At 54.5% G+C, this 14787-nt stretch overlaps 1 protein-coding gene across 2 annotated transcripts in view; it reads left to right on the forward strand.

Moving 5' to 3' along the window:
- The window catches only part of BMP1 (bone morphogenetic protein 1), a 30951-nt gene that overhangs the window by 13960 nt on the left and 2204 nt on the right, over nucleotides 1-14787 (forward strand). The window contains exons 5-17 of one of the 2 annotated variants that reach the window (XR_014591997.1): nucleotides 222-400; nucleotides 975-1080; nucleotides 1445-1569; nucleotides 5570-5685; nucleotides 6021-6123; nucleotides 7371-7487; nucleotides 7562-7707; nucleotides 8434-8629; nucleotides 9891-10016; nucleotides 10122-10282; nucleotides 10394-10574; nucleotides 12879-13422; nucleotides 13649-13760. Coding sequence is in view for 1 of the 2 variants with exons in the window: in XM_083880560.1 (XP_083736686.1) it covers nucleotides 222-400; nucleotides 975-1080; nucleotides 1445-1569; nucleotides 5570-5685; nucleotides 6021-6123; nucleotides 7371-7487; nucleotides 7562-7707; nucleotides 8434-8629; nucleotides 9891-10016; nucleotides 10122-10282; nucleotides 10394-10574; nucleotides 13649-13774; nucleotides 14563-14690 (1810 nt within the window). In the remaining variant the exon portion in view is untranslated. Of the gene's footprint in view, nucleotides 1-221; nucleotides 401-974; nucleotides 1081-1444; nucleotides 1570-5569; nucleotides 5686-6020; nucleotides 6124-7370; nucleotides 7488-7561; nucleotides 7708-8433; nucleotides 8630-9890; nucleotides 10017-10121; nucleotides 10283-10393; nucleotides 10575-12878; nucleotides 13423-13648; nucleotides 13775-14562; nucleotides 14691-14787 lie in introns of those variants that run through there. The other variant, XM_083880560.1, reaches the window with a different exon arrangement.

Here is a 14787-nt window from a genome sequence, read left to right on the forward strand (position 1 = left end):
CCGAGCCGTGCTGAGCCATCCCGTGGCAGCAGCTGAGCTCTCCCAGTTTCCAGGCAGAGCTGAGGCTCAAATTCCTCACTTGGGCAGGACGCCTGGAGTTCCTGTATCAGGGATGGGATGGTTTTGTGGGACCCCCACGCTGACACTCCTGGCTGGGGGAACACTGGGATGTCCACAGCACCCCTGAGAGAGCCGGGAATCACCTGGTTCCTCCCCTGCAGGTGCTGTTCCTACGTGGGGCGCCGAGGTGGGGGACCCCAGGCCATCTCCATTGGCAAAAATTGTGATAAATTCGGCATCGTGGTGCACGAGCTGGGCCACGTCATCGGCTTCTGGCACGAGCACACGCGCCCAGACAGGGATGACCACGTCTCCATCATCAGGGAGAACATCCAGCCAGGTGGGGATGAGCTTCCTTCCTCCTCCTTGTCCTCCTCGTCCTCCTCCTCTTCTTCGTCCTTCTCATCCTCCTCCTCCTCCTCGTCCTCCTCGTCGTCCTTGTCGTCCCTGTCCTCCTCCTCGTCATTCTTATCATCGTCATCCTCATCCTCCTCCTCTTCCTCGTCCTCCTCCTACTTCTCATCCTCGTCCTCATCCTCCTCCTCTTCCTCATCCTCCTCATCCTCCTCATCCTCCCCATCCTCACCCTCTTCATCCTCCTCACCCTCCTCCTCGTCCTCCTCATCCTTATCCTCCTCGTTCTCCTCCTTGTCGTCCTCATCATCTTCGTCCTCCTCCTCTTCTTCATCCTTCTCCTCCTCTTCCTTCTCCTCCTCCTCCTCATCCTCCTCATCCTCCTCCTCGTCCTCATCCTCATCTTCACCCTCTTCATCCTCCTCCTCCTCATCATCCTTGTCTCCTCATCCTCATCCTCGTCCTCCTCCTCTTCCTCCTCCTCCTGCTCTTCATCCCTGCAGTGGGGTGCTGCCAAAGTCGGGGTCCCCCTGACAGTGTCCCCCCCCTGTCCCCCACAGGGCAGGAATACAACTTCCTGAAGATGGAGCCGGAGGAGGTGGAGTCTCTGGGGGAGACCTACGACTTTGACAGCATCATGCACTACGCCAGGAACACCTTCTCCAGGTACGGCCTGGGGTGTCCCCTTGTGTCCCTTCCCCTCCTGGGGACAATGGCACGGTGTCCCCAACCCCTGAGGATGGTGACCAGCTGTGGACAGAGTTAATTCCCTCGAAAATTGGAGTTCTGAGTGGGATGAAACCCCTCAAATTCCCTTCCCAGAGCAGGAAATTGTTGTCCCCGTGGTCACCTCCACCAGGGACACATCCCCGCTGACTCACCAGCCCCGCAGGCTTTAATTAGCTGGGCTGCTTTTAATTAACCAGGCTGTTTTTAGCATCCTTTCCTCCCTGTGGCAGCAGCCAGGGGGTGGGGAGAGACCTCAGAGCCGGTGATTCCCACCCTGCTCATCATCCTTCTCCTTTCCCAGGGGCATCTTCCTGGACACCATCCTGCCCAAATACGACGTGAACGGCGTCCGGCCGGCCATCGGCCAGAGGACACGGCTCAGCAAGGGGGACATCGCCCAGGCCCGCAAGCTCTACCGCTGCCCAGGTCAGTGGGACAGCCCTGAGGGCACAGAGAGGCCCAGGGGGCACCCCTGGGGTTGTATTTCCCAGGAAATATTTGGATTCATCTCAAATCTTGGGGAAAAAAATAATCTTGGCATCGTCCTGGATGGATTCACTCTACCGCTGCCCAGGTCAGTGGGATGGCCCTCAGGGCACAGAGAGCTCCAGGGAGCACCCCTGGGGTTGTATTTCCCGGGGAATATTCAGATTCACCCCAAATCTTGGCAAAAAACCCCAAAATCTTTGCATTGTCCTGGATGGATTCACTCTACTGCTGCCCGGGTCAGTGGGACGGCCCTGAGGGCACAGAGAGGCCCAGGGGGCACCCCTGGGGTTGTATTTCCCGGGAAATATTTGGATTCATCCCAAATCTTGGCAAAAAAACTCCAAAATCTTGACGTCATTCTGGATGGATTTGCTGTTTTCAGTGGGTTTGGGGTGCTAAAGAGGATTTGAGGTGCTTCCCTTAACTCACAGCATTTTGGGGGGCTGTGAGAAGATGCTGCCCATGTGAAGGTGGCCTCAGTTATCCTCTCTTCCCAATCCTCTGAGGAAAGAGCATCCCCCCAGAGTGTTGCCCCAAAAAATCCTCTCCAGAGCATCAGCCTTCAAAAGAACATCCTCCAAAAGCATCCCCTAAAAACATCCCCCAAAAATAATCCCCCAAAGAACATCCACTAAAGAGCATCCTGCAGGAGCATCCCCAAAAATAATCCCCCAAAGAAATCCCCCCAAGAGCATCTTCCAAGAACATCCTGCAGGAGCATCCCACAAAGAAATCCCATAAGAGCATCCTCCAAAAGCATCTCCCAAAAATAATTCCCCAAAGAGCATCATCCAAGAACACGCCCCGAGAGCATTTCCCCATAAAAATCCTCCAAGAGCATCTCCCAAAAAACATCCTGAAGAAATCCTTCAAAGAGCATCTCCCCCTAGAGCCTCCTGCATGAACACCCCCCAAAAAGATCCCACCAAGAGCATCACCCCAGAGGATTCCTACAAAAGAATCCTGCAAGTGAAGAGTGAACCCCCAGAGGATCTTCCAAGATCATCTCCCCGAAAAATCCTCCAAAGACCATTCCCCCAAAGGGAAACACCCAAGAACATCCTGCAGGAGCATCCCCCATAAAAATCCTCAAAGAGCATCCTCCAAAAGCATCTCCCAAAAATAATCCCCCAAAGGGCATCATCCAAGAACATGCCCCAAGAGCATTCCCCCATAAAAATCCTCAAAGAGCATCTCCCAAAAAAATTCTTCGAGGAGCATCTCCCCCCATTCTCCCATAAAAATCCTCCAAGAGCATCTCCCCAAAAAAAATCCTTCAAAGAGCATCTCCCCCCAGAGCCTCCTGCATGAACACCCCCTAAAAAGCTCCCACCAAGAGCATCTCCCCAGAGGATTCCTACAAAAGAATCCTGCAAGTGAAGAGCAAACCCCCAGAGGATCTTCCAAGATCATCTCCCCAAAAAATCCTCCAAAGACCATTCCCCCAAAGGGAAACACCCAAGAACATCCTACAGCAGCATCCCACAAAGAAATCCCCTAAGAGCATCCTCCAATTGCATCTCCCAAAAATAATTCCCCAAAGAGCATCACCCAAGAACACACCCCGAGATCATTCCCCCACAAAAATCCTCAAGGAGCATCTCCCAAAAAAATTCTTCTGAAGAGCATCTCCCCCCATTCCCCCATAAAAATCCTCAAGGAGCATCTCCCCAAAAAAAATCCTTCAAAGAGCATCTCCCCCCAGAGCCTCCTGCATGAGCACCCCCCAAAAAAATCCCACCAAGAGCATCACCCCAGAGGATTCCTACAAAAGAATCCTGCAAGTGAAGAGTGAACCCCCAGAGGATCTTCCAAGATCATCTCCCCAAAAAAATCCTCCAAAGACCATTCCCCCAAAGGGAAACACCCAAGAACATCCTACAGCAGCATCCCACAAAGAAATCCCATAAGAGCATCCTCCAATTGCATCTCCCAAAAATAATTCCCCAAAGAGCATCACCCAAGAACACACCCCGAGATCATTCCCCCATAAAAATCCTCAAGGAGCATCTCCCAAAAAAATTCTTCTGAAGAGCATCTCCCCCCATTCCCCCATAAAAATCCTCAAGGAGCATCTCCCAAAAAAAAATCCTTCAAAGAACATCTCCCCCCAGAGCCTCCTGCATGAACACCCCCCAAAAAAATCCCACCAAGAGCATCACTCCAGAGGATTCCTACAAAAGAATCCTGCAAGAGAAGAGCAAACCCCCAGAGGATCTTCCAAGATCATTTCCCTGAAAAATCCTCCAAATAAAGCCCATTCCCCCAGGAGCACTCTCTGAGAGCACAGCACCCCCTGAGAGCATCCTCTGACCCCACAAAACACCCCTGGAGAGTGAAACCTCCTCGGAAACCTCCATAAAAATCCTCCAAGAGCCTCCTCCATCCCACTCCTGCATCCAGAAAGGTTTGGATGAGATGGGAACACAAAACATCCTGATTCCATCAGAACCCACAAATCCTCCCTGGAGGAGGAATCGGATGGTGCCCAGCTCGCTGTTGTCACCCTGAAGGGCTCTGGGACTGTGACCAGGAAAGGGGTGGCATTGTCCCAGCTCGGGGAGGGGGAGGCTGGCACGAGTCCCCCCGGCAGCAGGCGTGTGCTCCGGGGCTGTGCTGGCAACATCTGCAAGGAGTTTTGGCTCCCTGCACGCGCTCCCCGGCTTTAATTCCAGCAGTTAATTAACGGCCTGGAAAAGGGATGCCTTTGTCAGGGGGGCCCCATGGTCGTGCTGCCTTCAGGGGAGCAGGAAAAGTGATTAGCTTGGAGTGAGGGAAAGAAAAAAAAAAGGAGAAAAAAAGAAGAAAAAGGAGAAGAAAAAGGAGAAAAAAAGGAGAAAAAGGGGGGGGGGGGGGGAAGGAGAAAAAAAAAGGAGAAAAAAGGAGAAAAATGGAGAAAAAAAGGAGAAAAAAGGGGGAGAAAAAAAAGGAGAAAAAAAAGGAGAAAAAAGAAAAAAGGGAGGAAAAAAAGGAGAAAAAACAGGAGGAAAAAAGGAGAAAAAAGGAGAAAAAAGGTGAAAAAAGGAGAAAAAAGGAGAAAAAAAGGAGGAAAAAAAGGGAAAAATAGGAGTAAAAAAGGAGAAAAAAAAGGAGAAAAAAGGATAAAAAACAGGAGAAAAAAGGAGAAACCCCTCCTTACCCAAAAAATCCTCTCTGGATCACAACTTTTGTAAATCGAGGAGGGGAAAAAAAGGCAGCGTGCCCAGGTTGGAAACGGCCATATATATATTATATATATATATATATATATATATATATATAATTTTAAAAAAAAATTATTTTATTTTTTAATTTTTTTTTCACCGTTTTGCCTTTCATCTCATGTCCCCTTCCCTCCTGAGTGGTGGAATGGGGAAGGGGGGCGGCCTCCTCGGCCCTTTTCAGCAGCCTCGGAGCAGCTCCTTGTGCTCCATGTGGATTCCAGATGGCAGCTCTGGGTCCGCTCCAGCCTCTGCTGCTGCTGCCGAAATCTGCGGGCGCAGAGCCGGGCCCCGCGGCGTGGCACAGCAAAGGGGGGCCCTGCAGAGCTCCTGCCCCCCAGCAGGGTCACCATAAAACAGGGAGAAGCTCCAGGGAGGGTTTGGGATGGTGGTGGTAATGTGGTGGGTTTTTTTTTGGTTCTCCAAGATTGGGAGTTTGGGTGGGAAAAGGGAGATGGAGGTGGAGTGGATGATGGAGTTTTGGTGGGAAAAGGGAGATGAGGGTGGAGTGGATGATGGAGTTTTGGTGGGGAAAGGGAGATGGGGGTGGAGTGGATGATGGAGTTTTGGTGGGAAAAGGGAGATGAGGGTGGAGTGGATGATGGAGTTTTGGTGGGAAAAGGGAGATGGGGGTGGAGTGGATGATGGAGTTTTGGTGGGAAAAGGGAGATGAGGGTGGATGAAGTGATGCACTTTGTGCTGTTGGAGGTTTGAACTCTGTTTTTGTCCATTCACAGCCTGTGGGGAGACTCTCCAGGACAGCCAGGGCAACTTCTCCTCCCCGGAATTCCCCAATGGATACTCTGCCCACATGCACTGCGTCTGGAGGATCTCGGTCACCCCTGGAGAGAAGGTACTGAAGGCTCACACCCTCTCCCAGCCCTCTTTTCCCTTCTCCCAGCCCATTTTTGGGGTCCCAGCATCCCATGGTGGGGTGGGATGCTCTGGGCAGAGCAGGTCTGGGTTCCACCAGGTTCCCCCTCCTCCTGGCAGGTGTGTGGGGACCTCACACCCCAATTTTGGGGTATTTAGGGGAATTTTTGGTCTGTACTCACGCTGCCTCTCTCCAGGAGCAGCTGGCACTTGCTCAGGCACTCAGGGCTGTTATTGAACCCCACCAGATCAAGGGGAAAATCACAATTCCTTTACCCAAACCTGGAACTTTTCCTGCTCTTTCCCCACCCTTAGATCATCCTGAATTTCACCACCCTGGACCTGTACCGAAGCCGGCTGTGCTGGTACGACTACGTGGAGGTGAGAGACGGGTTCTGGAGAAAGGCCACGCTGCGAGGTAACAACCCGGGGCCTCCTGCCCGCTCCTCCTGCCCGCCGGGGCCGGCAGTGGGGCCGGGGGATTCCCTCTGCCTCTCTCCCTGCCTGCCTGATAGCTCAAAATCCTGGGGAGGGGGGAATTTACCCCCTCAGAGGGGGGTTAATGGGGTGAATGGAGCTCCCAGTTTAGCCCACACCAGTGAAACCAGTTTGGATGATCCAGCTGGGCTGGCACATCTCTTCCCCCAGAGAGTGCCAAGTGTCCTGGTCCCACCCCTGAGGAGCTGGATGTTCCCCAGGGAGATTCCAGTGTCCTCGTCCCATCCCTGTGATGTTCCCCAAGAGGTGCCAGTGTCCCGGTCCCACCCCGAGGAGCTGGATGTTCCCCAGGGAGATTCCGGGATCCCAGTCCCGTCCCCGTGGACTGGATGTTCCCCAAATCCCGGCTGGAATCACCAGTTGGAGTGAAAGAGGCAGAAAAGCTGGAGGGGAGGGTGAGGGGAGAGGTGAAGGGAGAAGCAGCTTTGGGGTTTAGGATGGAAAGGGGCATCAGAGGGACCAGGAGGAAAAGGTGGTGAGGAAGAGGAGGTGGAGGTGAGGAAGAGGAGGTGGCGATGAGGAAAAGGAAGAGGTGGTGAGGAAGAGATGGTAGTGAGGAGGGAGAGGTGGTGGCAGAGAGGAAGAGAGGTGCAGGTGAGGAAGAAGAGGTGGTGGTGAGGAAGAGGAGGTGGTGGTGAAGAGAAGGAGGCTGTGAGGGAGAGGAGGTAGCAGTGAGGTAAAGGAGGTGGTGAGGAGGAAGAGGAGGTGGCAGTGAGGAAGAGGAAATAGCATTGAGGAAGAGGAGATGGCAGTGAGGAAGAAAAAGTCATGAGGAGGAAGAGGAGGTCATGGTAAGGTAGGTAAGGTGGCAGAGAGGAAGAAGAAGTGGTGAGGAAGAGAAGGTGGCGGTGAGGAAGAGGAGGTGGCGATGAGGAAGAGGAGATGGAAGTGAGGAAGAGGAGGTGGAGGTAAGGAAGAGGAGGTGGTGGTGATGAAGAGGTGGTAGTGAGGTGGGAGAGGTGGTGGCAGTGAGGAAGGGAAGGTGGAGTTGAAGAAGAGGTGGTGGTGAGGAAGAGGAGGTGGAGGTGAGGAAGAGGAGGTGGAGGTGAGGAAAAGGAGGTGGCAGTGAGGAAGATGAGGTGGAAGTGAGGAAGAGGAGGTGGCAAGGAGGTGGAAGTGAGGAAGAGGAGGCCCCAGCACGGCAGCCCAGCACGCCTTCCTCCCCAGGCAGGTTCTGCGGGAACAAGCTGCCCGAGCCCATCATCTCCACCGACAGCCGCCTCTGGGTGGAATTCCGCAGCAGCAGCAACTGGGTGGGCAAAGGTTTCTTCGCCGTCTACGAAGGTAGGGGGGAGCAGTGGGGCCCAGGGGTCGGCGTGGGGCCTGGGGGGGCTCAGGCTGCTGCTCCTCCCTTCCAGCCATCTGCGGGGGGGACGTGAAGAAGGACAACGGCCACATCCAGTCCCCCAACTACCCCGATGACTACCGGCCCAGCAAGGTGTGCGTCTGGAAAATCACCGTGTCCGAGGGTTACCACGTGGGATTGACCTTCCAGTCCTTCGAGGTGGGTCAGAGTCCCTCCCTGAGGCTGGGAAGGGGTCGTGTCCTCATCCCAGGGGTCTCTCAGGGTGGGCTGGGGGCTGCTGCATCCCTCAGCATCTTTGTGTGATGCCTTGGGAAGGCTGAGCTGAAACAGAGACTGGATAGAGCTGGAGAATAAAACAAATATTTATTGAAAGGCCTTTAAGGTAAACCTTGGGCAGGACAAGAGCCTGAGCAGGGCTACACCCAAGATGGACTCAAAATGGACAAACAGTCATGAGGTCTCACACTTTTATAAGTTTTAGTCCTTTTTGCATATTGAGGTTTAATTGTCCAATTACAGCTCCAGGTTGTGAGGTCCCTTCTTGTTCCTCCCTTTGAGGTCTCATCCTTTTTTTTTCTCTTTGCGTCCACCGTTGTTTGTGCTTTGGGGCCTGAAAGTTGTCCTTGGTCTTCTGCAGGAAAAGGATTTTTTTGTCTCGCTGCTCTGTGAAAGGAACTTATTAGCACTAAATATGAGGCTCAAAACTACACCCCTAGTCAGCACAGAGCCTAAAAAACAAGAAAACTCAAACTTCAGGCATCATTTACCCCTTCAGTTTCCCTACACAACAGGGGCAGGAAGGGTTTAGAGGCGCTGGGACAAAAAACAACCTGGTTCCCATCTCAGTTTCCCCACACAACAAGGGCAGGAAGAGTTTAGGGGCGCTGGGACAAAAAAGAAAATGGTTTTATCACCTCCCAACAGATTGAACGTCACGACAGCTGCGCCTACGACTACCTGGAGATCCGCGACGGGAGCAGCGACTCGAGCAGCCTCATCGGCCGCTACTGCGGCTACGACAAACCCGACGACATCAAGAGCACCTCCAACAAGCTCTGGATGAAATTCGTCTCCGACGGCTCCATCAACAAGGCCGGCTTTGCTGTCAACTTCTTCAAAGGTTTGGGGGGGTTAGGGTTGGGGTTGGGGTTAGGGTTGGGGTTAGGGGGGGTGCTGGGGGTGCTCATAGTCTCCCTGGATGCTCTTGGGGGGTTCTGGGGTGCTCACAGTCACCCTGGATGCTCCAGGAGGGGTGTTGGAGGTGGTCACAGTCCTCCTGGATACTCTGGGGTGGGTGTTGGGGCTGTTCACAGTCCCCCTGGATGCTCTGGGGGGGTGCTGGGGGTGATCTCAGCCTCTCTGGATGCTCTGGGGTGGTTCTGGGGGTGGTTACAGCCCCCCTGGATGCTCTGAGGGGGTGCTGGGGGTGCTCACAGCCCCCCTGGATGCTCCAGGTGCTCACAGCCCTCCTGGTTGCTCCGGGGGGATTTGTTTTATATATTTATTTATGTATTTTATGTATATAAATATATAAATATATAAATATTTTTATATAATATAAATTATAAATTATATATATAAATATAATATATAGATATATATTATATTTATTATATATTTTATTTATAGATTGGTCACAGCCCCCCTGGTTGCTCCTGGGGGGTTTTAGGGGTGCTCACAGCCCCCCTGGATGCTCTGAGGGAGGTGCTGGGGGTGCTCACAGCCCCCCTGGTTGCTCCGGGGGGGTTTTGGGGGTCCTCACAGCCCCTCTGGCCACTCCAAGGGGGCTTTGGGGGTGCTCACAGTCCCCCTGGCTGCTCCAGGTGCTCACAGTCCCCCTGGATGCTCTGGGGGGTTTTGGGGGTGCTCACAACCCCCCTGGATGCTCTGGGGGAGTAGCTGGGGGTGGTCACAGCCCCCCTGGATGCTCCAGGTGCTCACAGCCCTCCTGGTTGCTCCGGGGGGATTTATTTTATATATTTATTTATATATATATATATATATATTATATATATATATATATATATATATATGTATATATATTTATATATGATATAAATTATAAATTATAAATTACATATATATAAATATATAATATATGTATATATATTATATTTATTATATTTTTTTTTTATATATTGGTCACAGCCCCCCTGGTTGCTCCGGGGGAGGTTTGGGGGTGCTCACAGCCCCTCTGGCCACTCCAAGGGGGTTTTGGGGGTGCTCACAGTCCCCCTGGCTGCTCCAGGTGCTCACAGTCCCCTTGGATGCTCTGGGGGGTTTTGGGGGTGCTCACACCCCCCTGGCCACTCCAAGGGGGTTTTGGGGGTGCTCACAGCCCCCCTGGCCACTCACCCCCTCCTGTTCCCTGCCCCACGCAGAGATGGACGAGTGCTCCCGCCCCAACAACGGCGGCTGCGAGCAGCGCTGTGTCAACACCCTGGGCAGCTACAAATGTGCCTGTGACCCTGGCTACGAGCTGGCATCCGACAAACGCCGCTGCGAGGGTGAGTGACCCCCGAGACCCCCCCCAAAAAAATACCTCCCTGTGCCCCTTGTGGTGCCCCCAGCCCCATGGAGGTGACGGGCCCTGGGTTGGTCCTGCCCTGCAGCCGCCTGTGGAGGTTTCCTCACCAAACTCAACGGCTCCATCACCAGCCCGGGCTGGCCCAAGGAGTATCCCCCCAATAAAAACTGCATCTGGCAGCTGGTGGCCCCCACCCAGTACCGCATCTCCCTCCAGTTCGACTTCTTCGAGACCGAGGGCAACGATGTGAGTCAAGGAGGGAGAACGGCCCTTCTCTGTGCCAAGTGCCACCATTGATGCTCCTGGTGGCCTCCAGGGTGGCACAGTCGGGTCTCCAGCGCCCTGTCACCCCTGCAGGTGTGTAAATATGACTTTGTGGAGGTGCGCAGTGGGCTCACGGCCGACTCCAAGCTGCACGGGAAGTTCTGCGGCGCTGAGAAGCCCGAGGTCATCACCTCCCAGTACAACAACATGAGGATCGAGTTCAAGTCCGACAACACCGTCTCCAAGAAGGGTTTCAAAGCTCATTTCTTCTCAGGTAGAGATGCCTGGCTCTGGCAGGGGCGTCCCCTGCCCTCCTTCCCCCAGCCAGCGCCCCCCGCGCCCCCAAACTGCTGCTAATGCTCCCCTCGCCCACTCTGGGGGTGCAGCCCCCGGCCCCAAATCCCTCCAGCCTGGCTGGCAGCACATTTTTGGAAGGTTTTCTCCTCTTTTTGGGGGACAATTGGCTCCTATTTCAGAGCTGTAGGTGCTCTCAAATGGCCAGAGGATGCTGAGGGTTCAGCTGGGGGACAGGGATGTGCTCAGCCCCCAGTGCTGCACCCTTTGGGTGGCAAATAATCCCTCCAGCCACAGGCAGCACATTTTTGAAAGGTTTTCTCCTCTTTTTGGGGGACAATTTGCTCCTATTTCAGAGCTGGAGGTGCTCCCAGGGGGTCCCCAAATGCCTGGAGATTCTGGGGGTTCAGCTGGGGGACAGGGATGTGCTCAGCCCCGGGTACTGCACCCCTTGGGTGGCATTACCAGGGATGCAGCCCCTGGTCCCAAATAATCCCTCCAGCCACAGGCAGCACATTTTTGGAAGGTTTTCTCCTCTTTTGAGGGGACAATTGGCTCCTATTTCAGAGCTGGAGATGCTCTCAAATGGCCAGAGGATGCTGGGGGACAGGCCTGTGCTCAGCCCCGGGTGCTGCACCCTCGGGTGTCATTCCCAGGGTGGGGGGACAGTGACACCCCGCTCTGCTGCTGCTGCTGCTGCTGCTGCTGCTCCCCGCTCTGCTGCACGGCACCGGCTCCCTCCTCATCCCGGCCACCTCTGAGCTCCCTGGGGTCCCAAAAACTCCCAAAAAACCACCACCTGTCTGCCCCACGGCCCGCTCTCCTCTCCTGGATGTCACCTCTGGATGGGTCCTGGGTTAGGGATGGGGACATGGAGTGAAATGCTGGATGCAGCCAGGGCTGGACCCTGGGCTGGGGGCTGGACAGGACCCTGGACACCATCTGAGACACCTCCAGGACCCCACTGTGAACTTCTCGCTGAGTTTTTGGCTCCATCGAGGTTATTTTTGTGGGAACAGCAGGACCGGCATCCCCTGGAGCCCCCGGGGGTTTCCCGGAGCGGCAGCGGGGGCCGAGTGTCTTTTGCTTTATCTGTTTAATCAAAACCAAGGCGAGTAGGGCGGCCCAGCCGTCGGGGAGCCGGATCCCTCCACAAAGTGATTTCCTCGGGGAAGCCCGAGCGGGACCGCGGGGCAGGCGGGTGAGTCTCCCCCCGAACCTCCTCGGGCTCCTTTTCCCTCTTTATCCTCATCCCACGGTGAAAACAGCCCACCAAAGCCTCTCCCCCACCTTTCCCCGCTCAGGTCTCGGGCTTTCCCGGCGGCAGGACCATCCTGGAGGACTCGGCCTCCTTTGGTCCCCTCTGGGGTTTATTCTGGGGGCAAAACCTTTCCCATGAGGCTCCTTTTTTAGCCTGTTCTCCATCCCTCGGTGCCACCTGTTTTTTTCCCCGCTGAAAAGACTTGACCCCTTCCTCCTCCTCCTCCTCCTCCTCCTCCTCCTCCTCCTGGGGCTCCTAAGGATGCGCATTTATCCCACCCGGGGATTCCACCACGCTCTCGGCATCCAGGTACGTTCCCCCGGCTCTTTCTCCTGCCCAGCCCAGCCCAGCCCAGCCCGGTGGGATTGCCCGGTGAGCGATGCTGGGTGGAATAAAGGATTGATAAAAAAGTCACCGGTGCGGTTCTTTCCGCCGCCAACTCTCTGCTGCTCTTGTCTCACCCTCCCAGGCTTCCCCAGCTCCCCCAGCGGTGTTGGGGATGCTCTTGAGCTCCTTCCCATCCCCAAAAGGGTCTTTTAGCCTCGTTTCCTCCTCTCTCAGAGCCGAGGAGGTGTCAGGTTAAAACCTCCTCTTGAGAGGGGCCGGGGGGAGCCGGGCCAGGACCCTCCTCTCTCTCCCGGCTCCTCTCCGGCAGCGCTGGGAGCTCAGGGGGGGTTCCAAAACACCCCCCCCCGTGGGCAGGGGGAGCGAGGAGGGAGTTTTGGGGGGCTCAGGGACAGCAGAAATGGGGTGTTGGGGCTGGTGGTGGGAGATAAGCCCAGCCAGCTCAGGGTGATGCCAAACCCCTCCATTCCCATTCCTAGACTGGACAAACCCCCAATAACCCACCCAAAACCCATCCTAATTCCTCCTTCATGACCCTTCCTTCTCTTCCCCGGCCGCAGAGGGGCTCGGGGGGTCCCCCCATCGCTGCTGCTTCCCCCCGGCTGCCGCCCCGCCTTGTCCCCCCGCCGCCCCCCGCCCCCCCATCGCTCCCCCCCTTCTCTCCCTCTCTCTTTGCAGAGAAGAAGCCGCAGCTGCAGCCCCCGAAATCTCGCCTGCCCGGCCTGAAGTCCCGCCTGCAGAAGCGGCCTCGGGGCCCCTCCTGAGCCTCTCCATCCTCTCCGTCTTTCTCAGGAACGCCGCGGCCCCCGGAGCCGTGCGGGGAGCACGGTGGGACCGAGCCGAGCCGAGCCGTGCTGCCGGCGGCCCCGGCGGCTTTTTGCTTGACAGAACTGGTTGTTGACCTTATTTTTTTTTTTTTTTTTTTAATTTTTTTTTACCCTTTTTTTTTTTTTACTTTTTTTTTTTTACTTTTTTTTTTATTATTATTATTTTTTTGGTGGTTCTAACCACCCCCTTTGGTTTTGTCATTGACCAGCTGACCTTGGTTTGTTTACTTTTTCTCCCCCTCCCCAATTCCTCCCCAATTTTTACCGTGTCTGTGACATTTCCTATCGATGAGTAAAGAGGGACTCCCGCGTCCTGGTCTTTCTTGTGCATCTTTGGTTGTCACTGTGTGTTTTTCTGCCTTCTCTCCCCCTCCTCCAATCCGTCCTGGCAGCAGGTAATGGTGGCACCCATGGGTGAGCCCACGGGAGAGGAGGAGCCGTCCCTTTTCCCCCCCCTGGGGCTGGGGGATGCTGGAGCTGCTTTGCTGCTGGCCGGGGGCGCTTGCTTGGCTGGAGGGCAGCGGTGCTTGGGCTGGGGGACGCTGGAGGAGCATATTGGGATGGAAATGCGCCATTCCAGGCTTTCCCAGCTCTCTCAGAGATCCCTTTTCTCTCTCCCAGACAAGGATGAGTGCTCCAAGAACAACGGGGGCTGCCAGCACGAGTGCCTCAACTCCTTCGGCAGCTACGAGTGCCAGTGCCGCAGCGGCTTCGTGCTGCACGACAACAAACACGACTGCAAGGAAGGTGGGCCCATTTTTCCCCTTTATTCCCATAAAAATCCCCCATCCTCACATCCCTGACCCTCCTCGCTGTCCCGGCTGTTGGGAAAGATGGATCAGGGAAACTTTATAGATATGATTGCTTGGCAAAAGATTCTGAAAATGTGAAACCTGTAGTCGAAATAGAAATGGAAGGTCACTTTGAGCTGTAGGATACCGAGTCTCAGTTACTCTATAACCTGAAAACAACAGCCTGGGCAGCTGAAGGAGAATCCCTTTGGATTGAACAATTACCTTTTTAATTGAATCCCTTTGGATTGAACAATCCCCTTCTGCTGGCTGAGGGATCCAAAGGTCAATGTAGCAAAACAGAAAAGTCTAAAGAGGAGTTTTTAGAGTTTAAAACAGAACACATGGTAATGTAGCAGTTCTTATAGGCTGTGTGGAGATTCTATAGGATTTTGTGTCTTGTATTGGTTGGTCACTGTAAATTAGAATATTCATCACAAAAGGAGATAGAATGGATTGTAACCAGGACCTCTGGCTCTCTCTGGTCCCTGCTCTGTTTCTCTCCTTTCCCTGCTCTTCCCCCCGCACTCTGACCCTGCCCCTTGCTCTCTCTCCCCTCTTCTCAGCCCACACCCTCCTGCTCTCTCTCATTCTCTCTCTGGGACTTGCCTTCAGCCGAAGCTGGTGGTTAAAGGGAAGGCCCTTTCTACCCACAACCCCTGCAATAAACCCACATATTCTAGAATATCTCAGCTTTGCAGAGTGCCTTGTCCCTGTAAGTCACGGGTGCTTCTACACCGGCAGCTGGCTGTGACCACAAGGTGACATCTGTCTCGGGGACCATCACCAGCCCCAACTGGCCCGATAAATATCCCAGTAAGAAGGAGTGCACCTGGGCCATCAGCACCACGCCGGGGCACCGCATCAAGCTGGTACGGGTTGAGAGGGGTGGGTGGGTGGCACTTGTCATTGCATTTCTTGCTTTCAAGTGTTTGAACCTTTGCAGCAGCTTTCTCGCGCTGCTTCGTG

Source organism: Zosterops lateralis (assembly GCF_965231275.1).
Source record: "Zosterops lateralis genome assembly, chromosome: 30".
Taxonomy (NCBI): Eukaryota; Metazoa; Chordata; class Aves; order Passeriformes; family Zosteropidae; genus Zosterops; species Zosterops lateralis.